Source organism: Poecilia mexicana, unplaced genomic scaffold, assembly GCF_051168715.1.
Source record: "Poecilia mexicana isolate PSO_F unplaced genomic scaffold, ASM5116871v1 scaffold_3, whole genome shotgun sequence".
Taxonomy (NCBI): domain Eukaryota; kingdom Metazoa; phylum Chordata; class Actinopteri; order Cyprinodontiformes; family Poeciliidae; genus Poecilia; species Poecilia mexicana.
This window is the reverse complement of record NW_028263372.1, coordinates 14145371-14161136: the sequence shown is the minus strand read 5'-3', so window position 1 is coordinate 14161136 and position 15766 is coordinate 14145371. Positions and strand designations below refer to the sequence as shown.

General features: G+C 38.6%; 2 protein-coding genes across 3 annotated transcripts; one reads left to right on the top strand and one right to left on the bottom strand.

Moving 5' to 3' along the window:
• Positions 1-344: 344 nt before the first annotated feature.
• On the bottom strand, positions 345-7301 carry LOC106914649 (transmembrane 6 superfamily member 1). The gene is made up of 10 exons (XM_014981574.2): positions 6665-7301; positions 6447-6550; positions 6204-6301; positions 6018-6121; positions 5856-5938; positions 5626-5744; positions 3953-4057; positions 3781-3873; positions 3576-3695; positions 345-1359 (listed from the first exon to the last, which is right to left on the bottom strand). The coding sequence occupies exons 1-10, from the start codon at positions 6754-6756 to the stop codon at positions 1168-1170; spliced, it is 1110 nt and encodes a 369-aa protein (XP_014837060.1). The 5' UTR covers positions 6757-7301; the 3' UTR covers positions 345-1167.
• Positions 7302-7614: 313 nt separating this feature from the next.
• LOC106914650 (BTB/POZ domain-containing protein 1-like) lies at positions 7615-13687 on the top strand. Of its 2 annotated transcripts, none has more exons than XM_014981575.2 (8): positions 7615-8196; positions 9519-9675; positions 10660-10765; positions 10858-11055; positions 11202-11394; positions 11480-11567; positions 12648-12794; positions 12881-13687. In XM_014981575.2, exons 1-8 carry the CDS (start codon positions 7790-7792, stop codon positions 13037-13039), a joined length of 1455 nt encoding a protein of 484 aa, XP_014837061.1. In that variant the 5' UTR covers positions 7615-7789; the 3' UTR covers positions 13040-13687. The 2 variants fall into 2 exon arrangements, with proteins under 2 accessions (XP_014837061.1, XP_014837062.1); XM_014981576.2 differs by having other exon boundaries at positions 7616-8196; positions 11265-11394.
• Positions 13688-15766: the final 2079 nt, after the last annotated feature.

The window sequence follows — 15766 nt, the reverse complement described above, 5'->3', positions numbered from 1 at the left end:
CCACTATGTCACTGATACCAAATAAACCACATAATATTAAAATATGCAGTGGCTCTAATCCTGCACTATAAATAACTCCAAAATTAAATCAGCTGATTTTTTTCATTTCTGATTACAACTTATTTGTATGAAGTCTTATAATTAGTATTTCCCTCTCATTCACTTAGTATAGTCAAAAAATTTATGTTTTACTGTTTCTACTCTCCAAAAATCAGAGCAGGCAGAATCATGTGCAAATGACAGAAAGAGGCTCTGGAAAGTATTTCCTTTTTTATCATCCAAATAATAAATAAACAAAATAATCATTTAAGCATTTTAAATAAAAAATAATATGTTTTCAGTAGTTATTATCATAAAATCCCATTTATATTCTTATCTTGCACTGTTTATTTGCCATCAAAATACTTTACAATGAACACACACACACACACACACAAATTTTTAAAAATCTGCAATTTATCAAATATTTATTTTACAAAAACCTGCCCACAACAGTTATTTGACCAATCCAATCATTTAAAATATTGCTCTGGGGAATACATTCATTACAGTGACTGACTTTGGATGGACATGTATAATTTATGCAAACAAAAAGACATCAGAGCTAAAAAATATATGTTCCTGTCCATTTTTTTAAAACAATGGGAAACAAGTCCATTTTAATTTAAATCAATAGATAAAGTAGCATTTGAACATCCTTGCATTGAAGTTGTCCATAAATCTGTGTGTTTTTTCCATATTGAGGTGATAATGTGGTATTTGCAAGGAATGCATTAGCAAGTGGTTCTGAATTATATTGAGAATTGGATTTAAATGGAAAGACACAAATACACAAATTATTTCTTTGCCAATTCAAATCCTAAGCCCATAAAGCAAATACTTAGGTAGACAAAAACACAGAATATATTATGACAAATAGTTTAAAAACCACAAACATGTTTTTAACTACACAAAATACACTTCTTCACATTTACAGCATAAACTACCAGACATGGCACCGATTCAGTTTTCTGTTTAGCACACACTTTAAAGAGGGTGGAGGGACCCCAGCTCCACAGAAACTGTGGGTAAATGCAAATATAAATTAGGGCTTTGCAAGTTATTCTGGCGTTTTTAAAGGCATCCTTGCACTCTGTAGTGTGCCTCGTCTGTTTCAGAGGTGCAGAGTCATTGTTTTTTTTTTGCTCCCTTTGGCTTGAGGAAGAAGGCTGGTTGCGTGCAGCAACGGTAGCACAGAGCATGAGGCACAAGAGCATACAGGACATTAACAAGCAAGAAGACAGGCTGACTGTCAGCCGGTACTCTGTAAGAGAACGGTGTCCGTGTGTGAAGGGATGCACCGATGTGAGAGAACTGGGCCTGTAAAACAGAGCAGAAAAGGACGAAATGAGAGATAAATTACAGCGAGGAACAAGCAGGGACATACTGCTAGGACTTTAAAAGAATTACATGAAACTTGAGACATTTAAGGATGTAAAAGGCAAAGTTAAAGCAAACGAGATTTATAAATGCTGTTGCCTTTTCAAAAACCAGTCAAAAAACAAACAAAAAAAAAACCACAATGTCCAGAATCATTGTCATTATAACCTGATATGCTTAACAAAAGAGTTTTTCATGGCAGAAAGGGCAAACACTGGAAAGTCTAACCGTGGGATGCGGATACACTCCTTCCAAAGAAAGCAGATATTTTTTAAAACAGTGGGCTGAGAATGAAACCTTGAGGAACACCATCTGTGCTATTTGAATTTATAGGCGCCATATGACACTAAATAGTTCTTCTTACTGGCAAGTGAGACTTGACCCAATGTAGTGCATCTCAAAGCAAATTATCCTGATCTTTCAATCAGTATGTTTTTTTTTAAAATCATAACAAAATTCAACATTGAACTGAGATCTGATGAAAGTTTCGAATGCATCACTGACCAGATGTATCTTCCAAGTGATTTGGTGAGGCTGAAAACTGGATTTGAAAAGTATTTTTTATAATATAAAAATGCTTTAAAAATGGAATTAATATGGCATTGTCATAAATCATAATTATATGGGAAGCCTGGGGTTCTGTATTTTCTTTTCAGTATTGCCACATATCAAACTTCAGCACAGTCTATATTTTCCATGTGAAATGAAGGGTTAACACAACAGGAGAGGATGATGTAATTACAGCTAATATTTTCTGTTAGTAAGCCATTGGATCTAGACGTGTCATTGTTGACATACCCCCAAATAATTTGAAATGTAACTAAACCCTCCCTGTCATCTTTTCTAATTAAGCTACTGAAAATGGACGTGTTTCATAGCAACCAGGCCTTCGGGACCATCAGCGCTCCTTTTTATAGCCCCCGCTGAACAGTTGACATTTAAGTGAATACCGCCAATACCACCATTCCTCTCGGTCTGAAGTCACCTTCTGCCCTTAGTCCCACTGCTGAGTGACGTGGCGGCTTGGAGCTCAAACACAATAGCTGCTTTGTACGGCGGAGATGAGAGTGGTGCACTAGCTGCTGCCGCCAATCTTCACAGCGTTCCAATTTTAGATATGAATAGATGTCTCTATTGTGCTCACTGGTTAATTCACCAAAGAACAAGTCAATGAGTCCAGAAACATTAAAGTAGAAAAAGTTAAAGAATAACCAAAATGTCACCATGAAGTCACTCTTTTTCTGGCATCTGGTCAAAATCCTTTCCTTTTCCCACAGAACTCTTTAACCTCTGTGTAATAAGACCAAAACTATTACACTGACATATTAACTCACTATTTTATATGAAGACACAAACTTAACACAGAAACGGATACAATAAAAAAAAAAAAACACCCTGATTAAAGGTGGATAGTTGAAGCCCTTTCAGTAACATTCACAAATGTGGCAGTTGAAGACTTCCTGTTTGCTCAACTTAAATCTTTTACACAACCTCCATAAATAGCCTGTAAATAAAGTGAGAGGCTGCCCAACTCTATTGCCACATAACCTCTGCAATACATTCACTTTTAGGTGATCTGTTTAAGGAAATAAGATGTTTCTTCGGCTGGTTTTGTCTATTTTTACTAAAGGATCAAGTGGGGTGAACAAAATTAAGTCGTTTATTGTCGATTTTGTCTGTTCAACAAAACTGACCAGCTTCTTTGCATCAACACAGCATAACACTGCTACCGCCATGTTTCTCCATGGGGATGCTTTAAGGGTGATGTGCAGCATTAGATTTCCACCACACAGCATTTAGTTGTGGACCAAAAAGTTAGATTTTTCTCATCTGACCTACTTCTTCCAAATGTTTGGTGTGTTCCCCACAAGATTTGTGACCAACTTTAGCAATGATTGTTAAATGATTGTTTTCTTACTGCTCTTCCAAAAATACCAGATTTGTGGAGATAATAAATAGTTGTCCCTAAACTGTCTGGTATGTCTTTAAGTATTCTTGAATACTTCCTGTTGGTCTCTCACATAAAATCCCTCAAATTCCTGACTGTTTGTGTTTGCAACATGAAATGAAAATAAAAGATAACACTTTTGAAATCCTCTGTGTGTGCAAACAAGTTACTACTTCCAGCTGTCCTCAAAATGATCAGTGTTACCTACCTGAGCCAGAGCACCTGAGTGAACAAGAGTCAGATCTGGCACCCATTCACATCCTGGGACCAACAACCCATACAGGGCGATGATGTAGTAGGGTCCAGAATACAGCATGCTCACTAGCATCTGGGGAATGTGAATGCAGTTTAAGACATTAAAGATCAGGATGTGTTTGGACGATGTTTTATCATATTTCATGTCACTGAGTTACCTGGACTTTGGGGTAGGCGGAGGGATCTTTTAGGTACGGCTCAAACTGCTGGGTGTAGTCCTCACACCATTTACTGGGACAGTCCAGAACGACCTTCAAAAACAAACACGGGCCACTGATGAATCATTTCATCAGTCCAGGATTTACACTTGATCCTTTCACAGTTTCTTACCAAGCCTCTGAAGACACAAAAGGCCAAAGCTGGGATGAGGTAGACGATAAACAGCAAATCCAGAGGTCTCTGGAGCACGTTTGTCCGCTGTGATTCCTGAATGCTCTGAAAAATGACATTCAACTGGTTTTCAGCTGTCTGTGCTCCTGACATGAGCATCTACAGCTTAATGCACTTTGCTGTCTTCATCATTGAGAGAAAATGACCAAAGATCACCACTGAGATCAGAGCCGTTGATGAAAAAGTTACATCAGCAATTTGTTCTCTTATTTTCTGGAGTAGGATCTATACACATAATGGGTGTATAGGTTGTTATATTTAGGTTCAGATATAAAAATAACTAAGCATTTTTACATATGAGCAAAACCTATCAATTTGGTTCTATTTTCCTTAATAATATGAATTAACCAATGGAAGTATAAATCTGCAGTCATCAGTGCTTACTAAATTAGAGATTTAAGATAAGTATGATGACCTGGAAGAATTTAATCTTCAATTAAATGTATTATTATTATTATTATTATTATTATTATTATTATTATTATTATTATTATTATTATTATTATTATATTGCCTTCCACTTATTAACAGAGTGGGTGGCAGGGCTTTGCTGTTCCTTGTAATAGAGACTGTCAGCTACAGACATGTTCTTGCTGTTTGTATTTTTAAGTTTGGAGTGAAAATGTGCAGAAATAAAAGTTCATTTTAAACTGCTTCTGTTTCCTTTGTCTTTTATTTTTGTGTCAGAAATGCTAAAGTGTTGCTTTTTATAAGACAAAGTCAGCATGTGAAAGAAATTTGTGATATAGCCTATTCTCATTTTGACCACTTATTTCAGACAGAGATTCACATTACGAGCACAAATCTGCTTCACATTTATGTTCAGATTGTTACAGCTGAGTCTGAGAATCATAGTTTTTCCATATGTAATTAATTTTGAGGCAATGAAAGGCCTATATGTTATAATTAGCACCATTTCCCTGAATGTTTATCCCTGGAACTTAATTACCCCGTGTTTTCCATCGCTCCCTCCAGATCAGATTCGACTTCTCTTTAGTTCTGCCAAGAACTCAATAAACTTGTAGGTTTTGTTTCCATTGTGCAAAAGAATCACTGAGGAACTAATAACCACACTTCATAAAAATCCAAGCTAACCCTTTGAAATCTGTTATTTATTCACATTCTGCGTGGGTTTGGTGGGTTTTTGAAAAATCAAAGGCAAAAATAATTTTTTTTGCCTTTGATTGGTTAACCCTAAAAGTACTACAATATTACTTTGACCACAGAATTTACTCCTTGTGTCTTCACAGACAGCCGGAGGCAGAAGTCATTGGTATAAACTATTTTACACTACAAAAAGGATTAACTGCAGTGGAGTTTAATTGTTTAGCAGCCTATAACATTCATTTTCTACCCCAGTAGTGTGTTTTTTTCACTTGGAACTACAGTGAAATGCTGATGTTGATGAATGTTGTGGTGAATCAGTCTGCTTTCTGGAAACGTTTACTTCTGTGTCTTATATCGTATGCGGAGAGTATTTAGCAGAAGTTGTGATAAAGAGTACACAATGAGATTTGACTGTAGCAGACGACTCAAGTCATCTGCTCAAGTGAGTCAAAAGCAGCACCGCATGTAGAATAATTGAGGATGTGCAGAGGAATCTGGTAACTTACCGTTAACTGGGCATCGTGTGTAGAGGGTTGACTAAAGATCCGGAAACAAGCCCAAACAGACACTGAGATATAAAGCATGTGGAGGACGAAGAGAGGAGTGACTTGGCTACCATATTTTCCTGGAAAAAATAGACATAACAAGATAACGTATCACTGTGAGAAACACAGACTCACTTGAGAATTAAGAGTTGCTCATCTAAAGATACCCCTATTATTTTTGGTATTCTTACCCACAGCGTTCCCAAGAATGTAGACCATGGTGCGCATGACAAAAGAACCCACCCAGTACAGTCCAATCGCTCGGTAACTGTCCCTGCACAAACCATACAAGTCCGCTGTTATTACTGCCGGAACCACATGTACCGACACACACTTGGATGGACAGGTCATACCCCCAGGTAATGGCAGCAACCATAAGCAGATACATAAGATAATGCACACAGCCATCCCAATAGGAAATCATATGTCCATGTGCTGTATTAATGTGTGGTTCTGCCTGCAACACAGAGATTCATCTGTAAAATCTATACAGGGAAACATTTCTGTGAGCCACACACTGTACGCACAGCGGTTTTTACCTCTTTGAGGTAAAACGTCACAAAGCCATCAATGATGTTGTCTTGCTCCAGCCCAATGATCAGGTTCACCACGCTCAGGAATGCCAACACTGCATACACTGCATTGAAATCTTTAGTTAGTTGATTAGTAAACAATAATAATAATAATAATAATAATAATAATCATTTTTGTGGTCATGAATAACAAAGTAGTGGATATATTAAGCAGAAAAGGTGTTAAGAGTCAAGACAAGTAAGTCATACCATAGAAAAGAGGATCAACAGGAGCCTTCTTCTTGAGCATAAAACGAACTGAAGTGGTCAGAATGAGGAGTCCTGTGCACCCAGCGAAGAAGAAAGCTTCTGCACTGAATATTAAGCAAACATTCTGATGTTTAGAATAAAACAATTTTAATAACACTACTACACAGACATTTACAGTTTTGCAGTCGCCAAACCGAGTTAGCAGAAATTTTACTTACCTGCTGTTGTAAATGAAAGAATTTAATAAATAGCAGAAAGGGATGGACATCAGTGAGAGCATGAACACCCCCGTCCCCGCAGAAGCGCTCATTGTTGAACGTCTGGGGCTTTCTTGAAGAGAAAATAAAATCAACAGAAATCAGCTCCAGAAAAGTCTCGGACTAGTCTGTGTCATGTTTGGAAAAAACGGGTCTGTTGCAGTCATCAAACTTTCAGTCCTGCTTTCACTTGCGGGCTCAGTCTTGTCCCTCTCGTCTTTCTGGATCATGAATGAGTTTTTTTTTTTTTTTCCTTTTTCTTTTTTACCTCTTACCAACGTTCAGGGGCGCTCTCGTACACAACTGCTCATGCTCAGTGAGGCGGACAATCGGCCATGTTTCATGCTAATCAGACAGTTGCAGGAAACAATGTGACCGGGTTACTTTTTCATTATTGTGAGACTATATACTTTTTAAAAACAAAAAACACCGACATCTAGTTGTTGACTATAAAAATCGACAAACACGGCATCATTTCCAAAAGTGCAGCTTTATAATAAAGAAAGGCCAATAAACATTTACACACTATGATTCAAAGCAGTTACGTAATATGAACAAAAGCATAAAGCAAAAAGATATCTGTAATTCCAATCTTGAGTGAATAATGTATCATGCACAGACTTAAATTTCAGGGTTAAATACATGTTAAAAATCGTTGTCTTAGAAGAATCTTTAATTATTTCAATATTTAAGAATTTCATATATCCACATATTTAATGTATGCAATATAAAAGTGCACGTAATATAAATAAACATTAAAATTGAGCAACAGACATTTATTTATTTATTATTACTTTGTTTAAATTCTTGTTGATGAATGAGTGCAGAAAGTTGGTGGAACTACACGGAGGAGCCCACCAGGGGGCAGTAGTGCGACTTAAACGAGGCCAGACGCCGTCCAATCCAAAACGAGGAAAATGTGTTTTGTAGGAAGTGCGTCTCTTTAGCAACCGAAGAACCTGAGCAATGGCCTCCTGCGCGATGGACAACACGTAAATAAATTAATCACCTCTGCGGTCGCTACACGGTATCATTAGCACTTTGCTGTTTGCAGGATCAGAGGCAGAAAAACTGCTGTGGCTCGTAATGGCCAGCGGCAGCGGATTGGCGTCGAACCAAAGCGGTCCGGAGGCTCCGTCCAACTCGGTACAATGCGGAGCCGCAGGGGCTCTGTGCAACATGCCAGCCTCAGCTCCCGCACCGTCCGCCTCCCCGCCGGGCCTCGGCCTTCAGCGGGAGCCCGTCTACAACTGGCAGGCGACGAAGAGCTCCCTGAAGGAGCGGTTCGCTTTCCTGTTCAACAACGAGCTGCTCAGCGACGTCAGGTTCATCGTGGGAAAAGGCAGACAGGCCCAGAGGATACCTGCCCATAAGTTCGTCCTGGCCGCTGGCAGCGCCGTGTTTGATGCCATGTTCAACGGGGGGATGGCCACCACTTCAGCTGAAATAGAGCTCCCTGACGTGGAGCCTGCAGCTTTCCTGGCCCTGCTCAGGTAAGGTGGGACAGGTGGTCTCAGACCCCACACTCAGCTTTCAGATTGCTACATACCAGGACTGCACAGAGAACAGAAAAAGTCATTTTAATAACAAAGCAACACAAATTGTTTCCACACTACCCCCCTCGAAAGCCTGCGAGGATAAGCGTGTTAGAAAATGGATTATATTTACGCATTGGTAAATATAATCCATTTTGTAAAACAGTTTAAAACCCTAGATTATTTTCAATTCCACAATTCTGCACTACTTTGTTTGATCTATTGTAGGAAATCCTAATAAAATATACATATTCAAGTTTTTATGTGACAAAATGTAAAGGGAAAAAAAATGTCAGTGTAGACAATATGGACTTTAAGTTTTGTCACAATATTTTGTGGGAGTATTGTGATTAGGCCTGTCATGATGACGAATTTTGCTGGACGATAAATTGCCCCAGAAGGTATTGCGATAAACAATGATATTGTTGTTTTGAGATCATTTTCAAGTAATATAAAGGTAATTGTATAATAATGGAAAGGCACATTCTCAAAGATCAATAAACTTTTAATTCTATTGAACATTTAACACTGGAACTGGAAGACATTTTACATATCCTAAATAAATAAATAAAACAACAGAAACAAAAAATAAAATAAACTGTAAAGTCTTCTACATTTATAAATTATAGACAAAATTCTTCTTAAAAAATGACTGGCAGAGACCAAAGTACGAGAATGAAGACCAGTTCTTGTAGAAAGAGAGAGAAAAGAGGAAAACGATAAAACATGCAAATGGAAATTATTGAGCTTATTTTAATTTATGATCCAATTAGTTGATTTATTGTTTATTGTGACAGGCCTACGTTGTAATAACGATCAACGTGACCATAAAAACTATGTACTACTTCTTTTTCACACAACTTCCTGGCTGTGACTGCATGACACAGCAGTCACAGCCCCACAAACACAAACGCCGCTCTTGAAACCGCATACATCTATAATGCACTTTTTTAGGTTACCAGACACATAAAGAAGTAACAGCGCACATTAACTGCATTTAATTACATTTCAACATGTATTGATACTCTTAAAGCAAACAGTGGAGAAGATCCTAAAAATAACGATCCAGACAATATGTGCAGTATTTTTAGATATTAACTAGAATCAAAATCAAAATTCTTTTCATGACAAGAAATTTATCGCAATAAAAGATAAACGCCCACCCCTAAACCAAATATACACGAAAATATAGATTTTCTTCTCATTTGAAATCGAAGCTTTGGGTAGCTTGGTGAAAATTGTTTATTCTTGTTCTCGCTGTTCTTATTTTTGCTGTACAGGTTTCTGTATTCCGACGAGGTCCATATCGGTCCAGAGACTGTGATGACGACTCTGTACACAGCGAAGAAATATGCAGTCCCAGCTCTGGAGGGCCACTGTGTGGAGTTCCTCACCAAGCACCTCCGAGCCGACAACGCCTTCATGCTTCTCACTCAGGTTACTGTCGGTCTACGCAGCTGTCTAGTCAAAATCTGACAGTAAAGGAACTAAAAACACTGAACAATGTAAATACTCCTTTTGGATGCAAAGTGCCTTTACTCAAACGTGAGATGATGTTCTTTCTAAAGTCATTATTAACTAGTGAGGCACTCAAAGTCTTTATCGGTGGCTGTTTTTATGACATAAGTCACTTGGTCTAATCTCCATTTATATTTTCTTGGAAGATTGAGAGAGTGGCTCCCAGTTTTTCCAAGTAGGCGTTTAATTACATTAGCTGCTCTATTTTGTGTTTATTCCTTCAGGTTTCAACATTTTGTTCTACAGTTGCTTGATATTTCTTTAACATCTTGAAGGACTGCAATGTAAAACATAGATTCTTTCGCAAAACCTAAGCAAAACACAATCCCAGGAGTGATTTCCGAGTGTAATTTTTGGAAATGAACCAGTGGTAGTTGAATGATTTTTCCTTATTATCCCTTAATTATCAGGTCATGCACTTAAAGTAATATGATTTTTTTTCAACTTGTTTATTAAATGCATGAAAAATAAGGTGCTTTGTTTTTCAGCCTCAAGACACACTCACAAACATCCAGTTCTTAGGTTTTAGTTTAGTTAAAATTAGATAACAGTAGGGACATGTGCTTCTGCTTTTAGATAAAAATATATCAGCTCCAGTAAGGAACTTGTAGCGCATGTTTAGTGTTTGCTACATCCTGCAGTATATTTTTTCTCTCTCATGTCTTATGCTCTGTAGAACGGGGGGTAAATGGCAGCTTAGACTGGAAATTGGCCATGAAGTGCCTGATTGGTGCATCTCCAATGAAATTATAACGTTTAATTTGATTCATCATATTTCATCTCTGGCATGGTTTTGTATTGGTTTTCCATGCTGGCCAAATTGTATGCACATTATTTAATTGCTGCAGCCAGCCTTTAACAGAATGAATGGCTGTAATCTGAATATTCTGCTCCATTTCACAGGCGAGGTTATTTGATGAGCCTCAGCTTGCCACTCTTTGCTTGGACACTATCGACAAAAGCACTGCAGACGCAATAAACGCAGAAGGCTTCACTGATATCGACCTTGGTATGCGAGTCTTCTTCATGCCGTGTGTGCTGCTCCTCCGCTTTGTTGTAGGATCTAAAAGTGTTGCTTACTCTGTGTGTCTGTGTGTGTAGATACGTTATGTGCAGTGTTGGAGAGAGACACACTCAGCATCAGGGAGAATCGTCTGTTCGAAGCGGTGGTCCGCTGGGCAGAGGCTGAGTGTTACAGGCAACAGCTTCCCCCAACCTCGGAGAACAAGCAGAAGGTTCTGGGGAAAGCGCTGCCGCTCATCCGCTTCCCGCTCATGACCGTTGAAGAGTTCGCAGCCGGTATGTGTCCTGGCAGAAGGACCGTTTGGTTGTCAGTGTGTGTCCTGAGCAGATCAGCCGTCACTCAGCACGTTCTTCATGTTTCCTGATGTGTCCATACAGCTCCAACCACAGAAACCAGTTTGATATTTTTTCTTGTGCGACAGGGCCTGCCCAATCTGGAATATTGTTCGATCGGGAGGTGGTAAATCTGTTTTTACACTTTACAGTAAACCCCAAACCACGGGTCGACTACATTGACAGGCCTCGCTGCTGCCTCAGGGGGGAGGAGTGTAGCATTAATAGATTCCAGCAGGTTGAGAGTCGGTGGGGGTACAGCGGCACCAGCGACAGAATCAGGTCAGCTTACGTCCGTTAGTCGACGCCGGGCACGAAACCCGTGGCTCGTTTTAACAACTGTTCTCCTGTTTATGTTTCCCTGTAGATTTAATGTTAACAGAAGAATATCCATCGTGGGTTTTGGCTTATATGGCTCAATACATGGACCCACTGACTATCAGGTCAACATTCAGGTAAGGCCTTCAACCTCTGGTCCAGCAGGAGTAGCACGAGTAAAAACGATGAACCAGCTAATATTTTTAAATATAGATTTAATATATGTTGTAGGAGGTTTTTTTTTTTTCTCATGGAATAATTGCATTGCATTTCCTCAGCAGTATCTTGTAGTATTGTAGTACACTACAAGTACCAGCAACATGTTTTTAAATCTTTTCTTTTTTTTTTTTTTTTTTTTTTTGGTCATTAGGTTGGAAACTGTGTGTCTTTAGCAGATTTTCCATAAAAACATCCCGTGGAAGGAAATATATTCATCCTCTTGTCACAAACTTTTACGCTTTTTTGTTTTGCAACCCAAAACATGTAAATAAAATATTGGTAATTTAAGACAATACATGTCATGCAGTAGAAATTACAAGATGTCTTTTTTTTTTTTTTCTTGAAAAGGTCATGTGACATTTGTGGTTCTAAACAAGTTTTATTAAGATGGACTGAGAGCAAGAATGGCTCTTTGGATTGTAAAGTTTGCAAACATCTGACATAGATAGATTTAGTTACATTATGACTTCAGCTTTAATCCTCTTTGAAGAGGGCAGCCAGAAGAACTGATCATATTTTCACTCCTAGATGTGACTATTCTTTTTATTGCTTAATACAAATCTGGTGGTTTTAAAATAGTGATTTCACGAGCAATCTTTACAATGTTTTAACAGTTTTTAACTTTTAAGAAAAGGCAACTGGAGCAAATAATAAAGCAAAGGTGAGAACTGATTAAACCTCCTTGTAAAAGACAATCATTAACCTGCTGCATAATCCAAACAGATTGACCTTTTAAAAGAAGTACAGTGTGTGCTGGGACCTTTTACCACATCAGTTTTGTCCCTAAATGGCAAGTTGCAAAGCAAATTTTGTTATTGGACAAAATGGTAAATACATTTTTCAAATGCTGATTTCATTTATTAATGAAAAACAGTACTGGCTTGGCCACATGTAGGGAAACAAAACCACCCTGCTTGTTAAACCATTGTTAACCTCTTCTTTCTTTTTGCAGACAAAACAATGTTTCTGATAACAAATCAACAATTTCCTGTTTTCAGATCATAGAGAGTGACAAACGTATCACACTGGGCCAGAATGATACCGGTTTCAGCTGCGACGGCTCAGGAAACACCTTCCGAGTGATGTTTAAAGAGCCTGTGGAGATCCTGCCCAACATCAGCTACACTGCATGTGCCACCCTAAAGGTCAGCCTGAGCATTTCGTCAGAAGAAATCATCGCGAAAACTTGAACTAACCAATTCGGGGGATTTTTTTTTTTTTTATCTCACAGGGTCCAGACTCTCATTATGGCACTAAAGGGTTGAAGAAAGTGACCCAAGAATCAACAACTGGGACCAAAACTACATTTCTGTTCTTTAGCTCACCTGGAAACAACAACGGCACGTCGGTAGAGGATGGCCAGATACCGGAGATCATCTACTACATATGAACTTTACATACTGCCATGCAGGTACAAAGAACCAGGAAGACCTCAGGCCACTGGAAGGACTGGACTTCTGTAAATGGATGCAGTGCCTCTGGATCGCCTGGAGTATTTTATGTGTGTCTGTGTGTCTGTCTGTGCGTGCGTGCGTGTGTGTCTGTGTGTGAGTGAGAATGCCGTGTGTGAGAATCTCTGTACATATATTCACGTGCAACTCTGTTTGCGAAAAGAAAAAGAAAAGTTTTTCGGGCCTAAAATTTTCTTTTGTTGTCGTAAGTTGTCTAAATACTGATGTTCTGTCTGTGCTACTAAGCTGCCTGTGGTGCAGAAGTTGCACAACTGAAACAACAAAGACGGCAACACGACTTTCAATGAGGCCAACTCGCTATGTCTGTTTGTGCTGATGCATATTTTTAATGTGCACTGTTGTACTTTATAAAACAGGTGTCTTCAAGTACCTTTTCTCTGTGTTGTACAAAGGCTCCCTGTGCTTAATTTTGCCAGTAGTTCTTTCTGTAACTTATTACACAGTGTTTACTTCGCATTTCACTGAAATGTAAAACAGGAAACAAATGTTCCGAGACATTTATGGGTATATTAAACCGGAATTAGTTTATTTTTAGCTTTTGGGCAATAAAACGCGCTAAGACCAAACTGACTGATTCGTTCAGTCAATATTTCATGTGTATTCTTTTTGTTGTTGTTGTTGTCTGCCACTAGGTGATGCTGTCTTATAAACAGATTTCAAACCACTGAAATTATTTAACTGCAGATGACAAGGAAAAAAACTATTGGTGGAAGATATAAATTGAGAAATAGCTTTAATGTTTTTTTTTTCTCAAACAATGTATTCAGTAAAAAATAAGTGATGCAACATTGTGAAAATCCAGAAGCTACTCTTTAAAAAAAAAAAAAATTTTTTTTGCTCTATGGCCATTTATTTGACAGTACTTTCACAGACAAGTGGGGAATGAAAGAGCGGGCGACATGTGGTAAAGGTCAACGGTCCCGGGACTCGAACCTGTGACGATCGCGAGGAAGAATGAAGCCTCCGTACATGAGTCGCGCGCTTTTCCACCGCCGTGTCAAAACCACACTGTTTTTTAAATCCCATTTTTAAGTGGAGTATTATTTCATTTGTTATTTTTTAAAGTTGTTTTTAATGAAGATTTTAGCTCAAAACGTTGTTTCACAGCAACGACAGCCTCTGTTATGCTTACCCAAATCATGCTGCGAAGTGCCCTAGCATCGCCCCGAAGGATTTCCTGCTTGTGTGAGCTGAAGGGCCGTCTGCTGAAACATCTCAAAACCCCAAGTGCTTTTGCATTGCATAAGGTGTACATGCATTATGCGAGACACGCTTTGGAAACAAGAGGGCCCTTTTAGACAGCTGTGAGTGGGCTTTGATGAAGAGATGGATCCAGGATGGCTGTCAGGTGAGTCACCGAGACCTGAGAGCCTCTGCCGACTGCCCACTTAGACAGCCTTTTATAGAAGAAAGATTCTGTAAAATCAGCTTGACGCAGGGATTTATTTTTTTTTCTTTATTTTGTTTTTTTTTATTACACCCACAATGTAAAACAGCAATAAAAAGAAAAGTAGGACACACACTGAAGCCTCTGCTCTCTCTACTCTCACCTGTTTTATGTTACAAGGCCTGGAATGTGTTGAAATACAGCTCCATAAAATATTTAAAGGATCTATTAGGGATACATATCCATTGAACAAAGGACAGATGATAAGCTTGAACACAATATCAACTGTATTATGTGATTTTATTTTTTCTTTCATTGCTGAAGTTATTAGCTTACAAATCCATGACAGGGTGTTGTGCTTTAATGTGTGTGGTGGTGTTTGTGTCTGCTATTGTGTGGGTGGGTGTATGACAGCAGAATGAGCTGTCTGACAGTTTGAGCCTTCGACTGGAGCACTAACAGCAGGGAAGGCGATTTCTGCCTCTGCTGTTGGTTCTTGACAATTTATGACACACGACAGTGCAGAAGTGAGATGTTTATCACAATGAAGCAGGACTATATTAGGCACTGCTGAGGACTTTGCTGTGCAATAATGATAATGTGTATCTGTGACTGTGGGTAGCGTCCTCATCGCTTCTAAAGTGGTTTTACATTCGGGATGTGAGTGCACATTTTAACGTCAAAGATTATAGCCTTTTTTTATTTATTTATTTATTTATTTATTAGATAATACGCAACAAAAAAAAGTTTGAATTTGAAACTTTGTCTCAGACCAGATTTATTTAGACCTATTAAAGATTAACAATTCACACAGTACTCAGTGCATCATCCAAAGAAGAAGACTGTGACACAATCCTGGGTCATTAATCAGAGAACATGTTCTCGTTTACAGTTTTGCATAAGTGGCAAACATGTATAAGGAGGTGTTTTTTTGTTTGTTTTTTCAGACGAGACCAAAACTTTTTACCTGACAAGCAAATCACTGCCTATGACTGCAAACACTGTGATGCAGCTCGGTGGTGGCAGTATCATGGACTTATGACACGGTAAGGTTGCTTTTCCTCAGCAAGGACAGAGAAAGTGCTTAGAGTTGATAGGTAGATGGCTGTAGCAACATCTCTTCAGATTTCTGACTGTAGTTTTTATTCCACAAACTCTAACAACAGCTCTAACTAGAGGAAACCTCAAGGTCTCATGCAGAATACCTACACCAGCTCTTACAACCTGCATGGGTAGAAAGACAGGATGATTAAAAAAA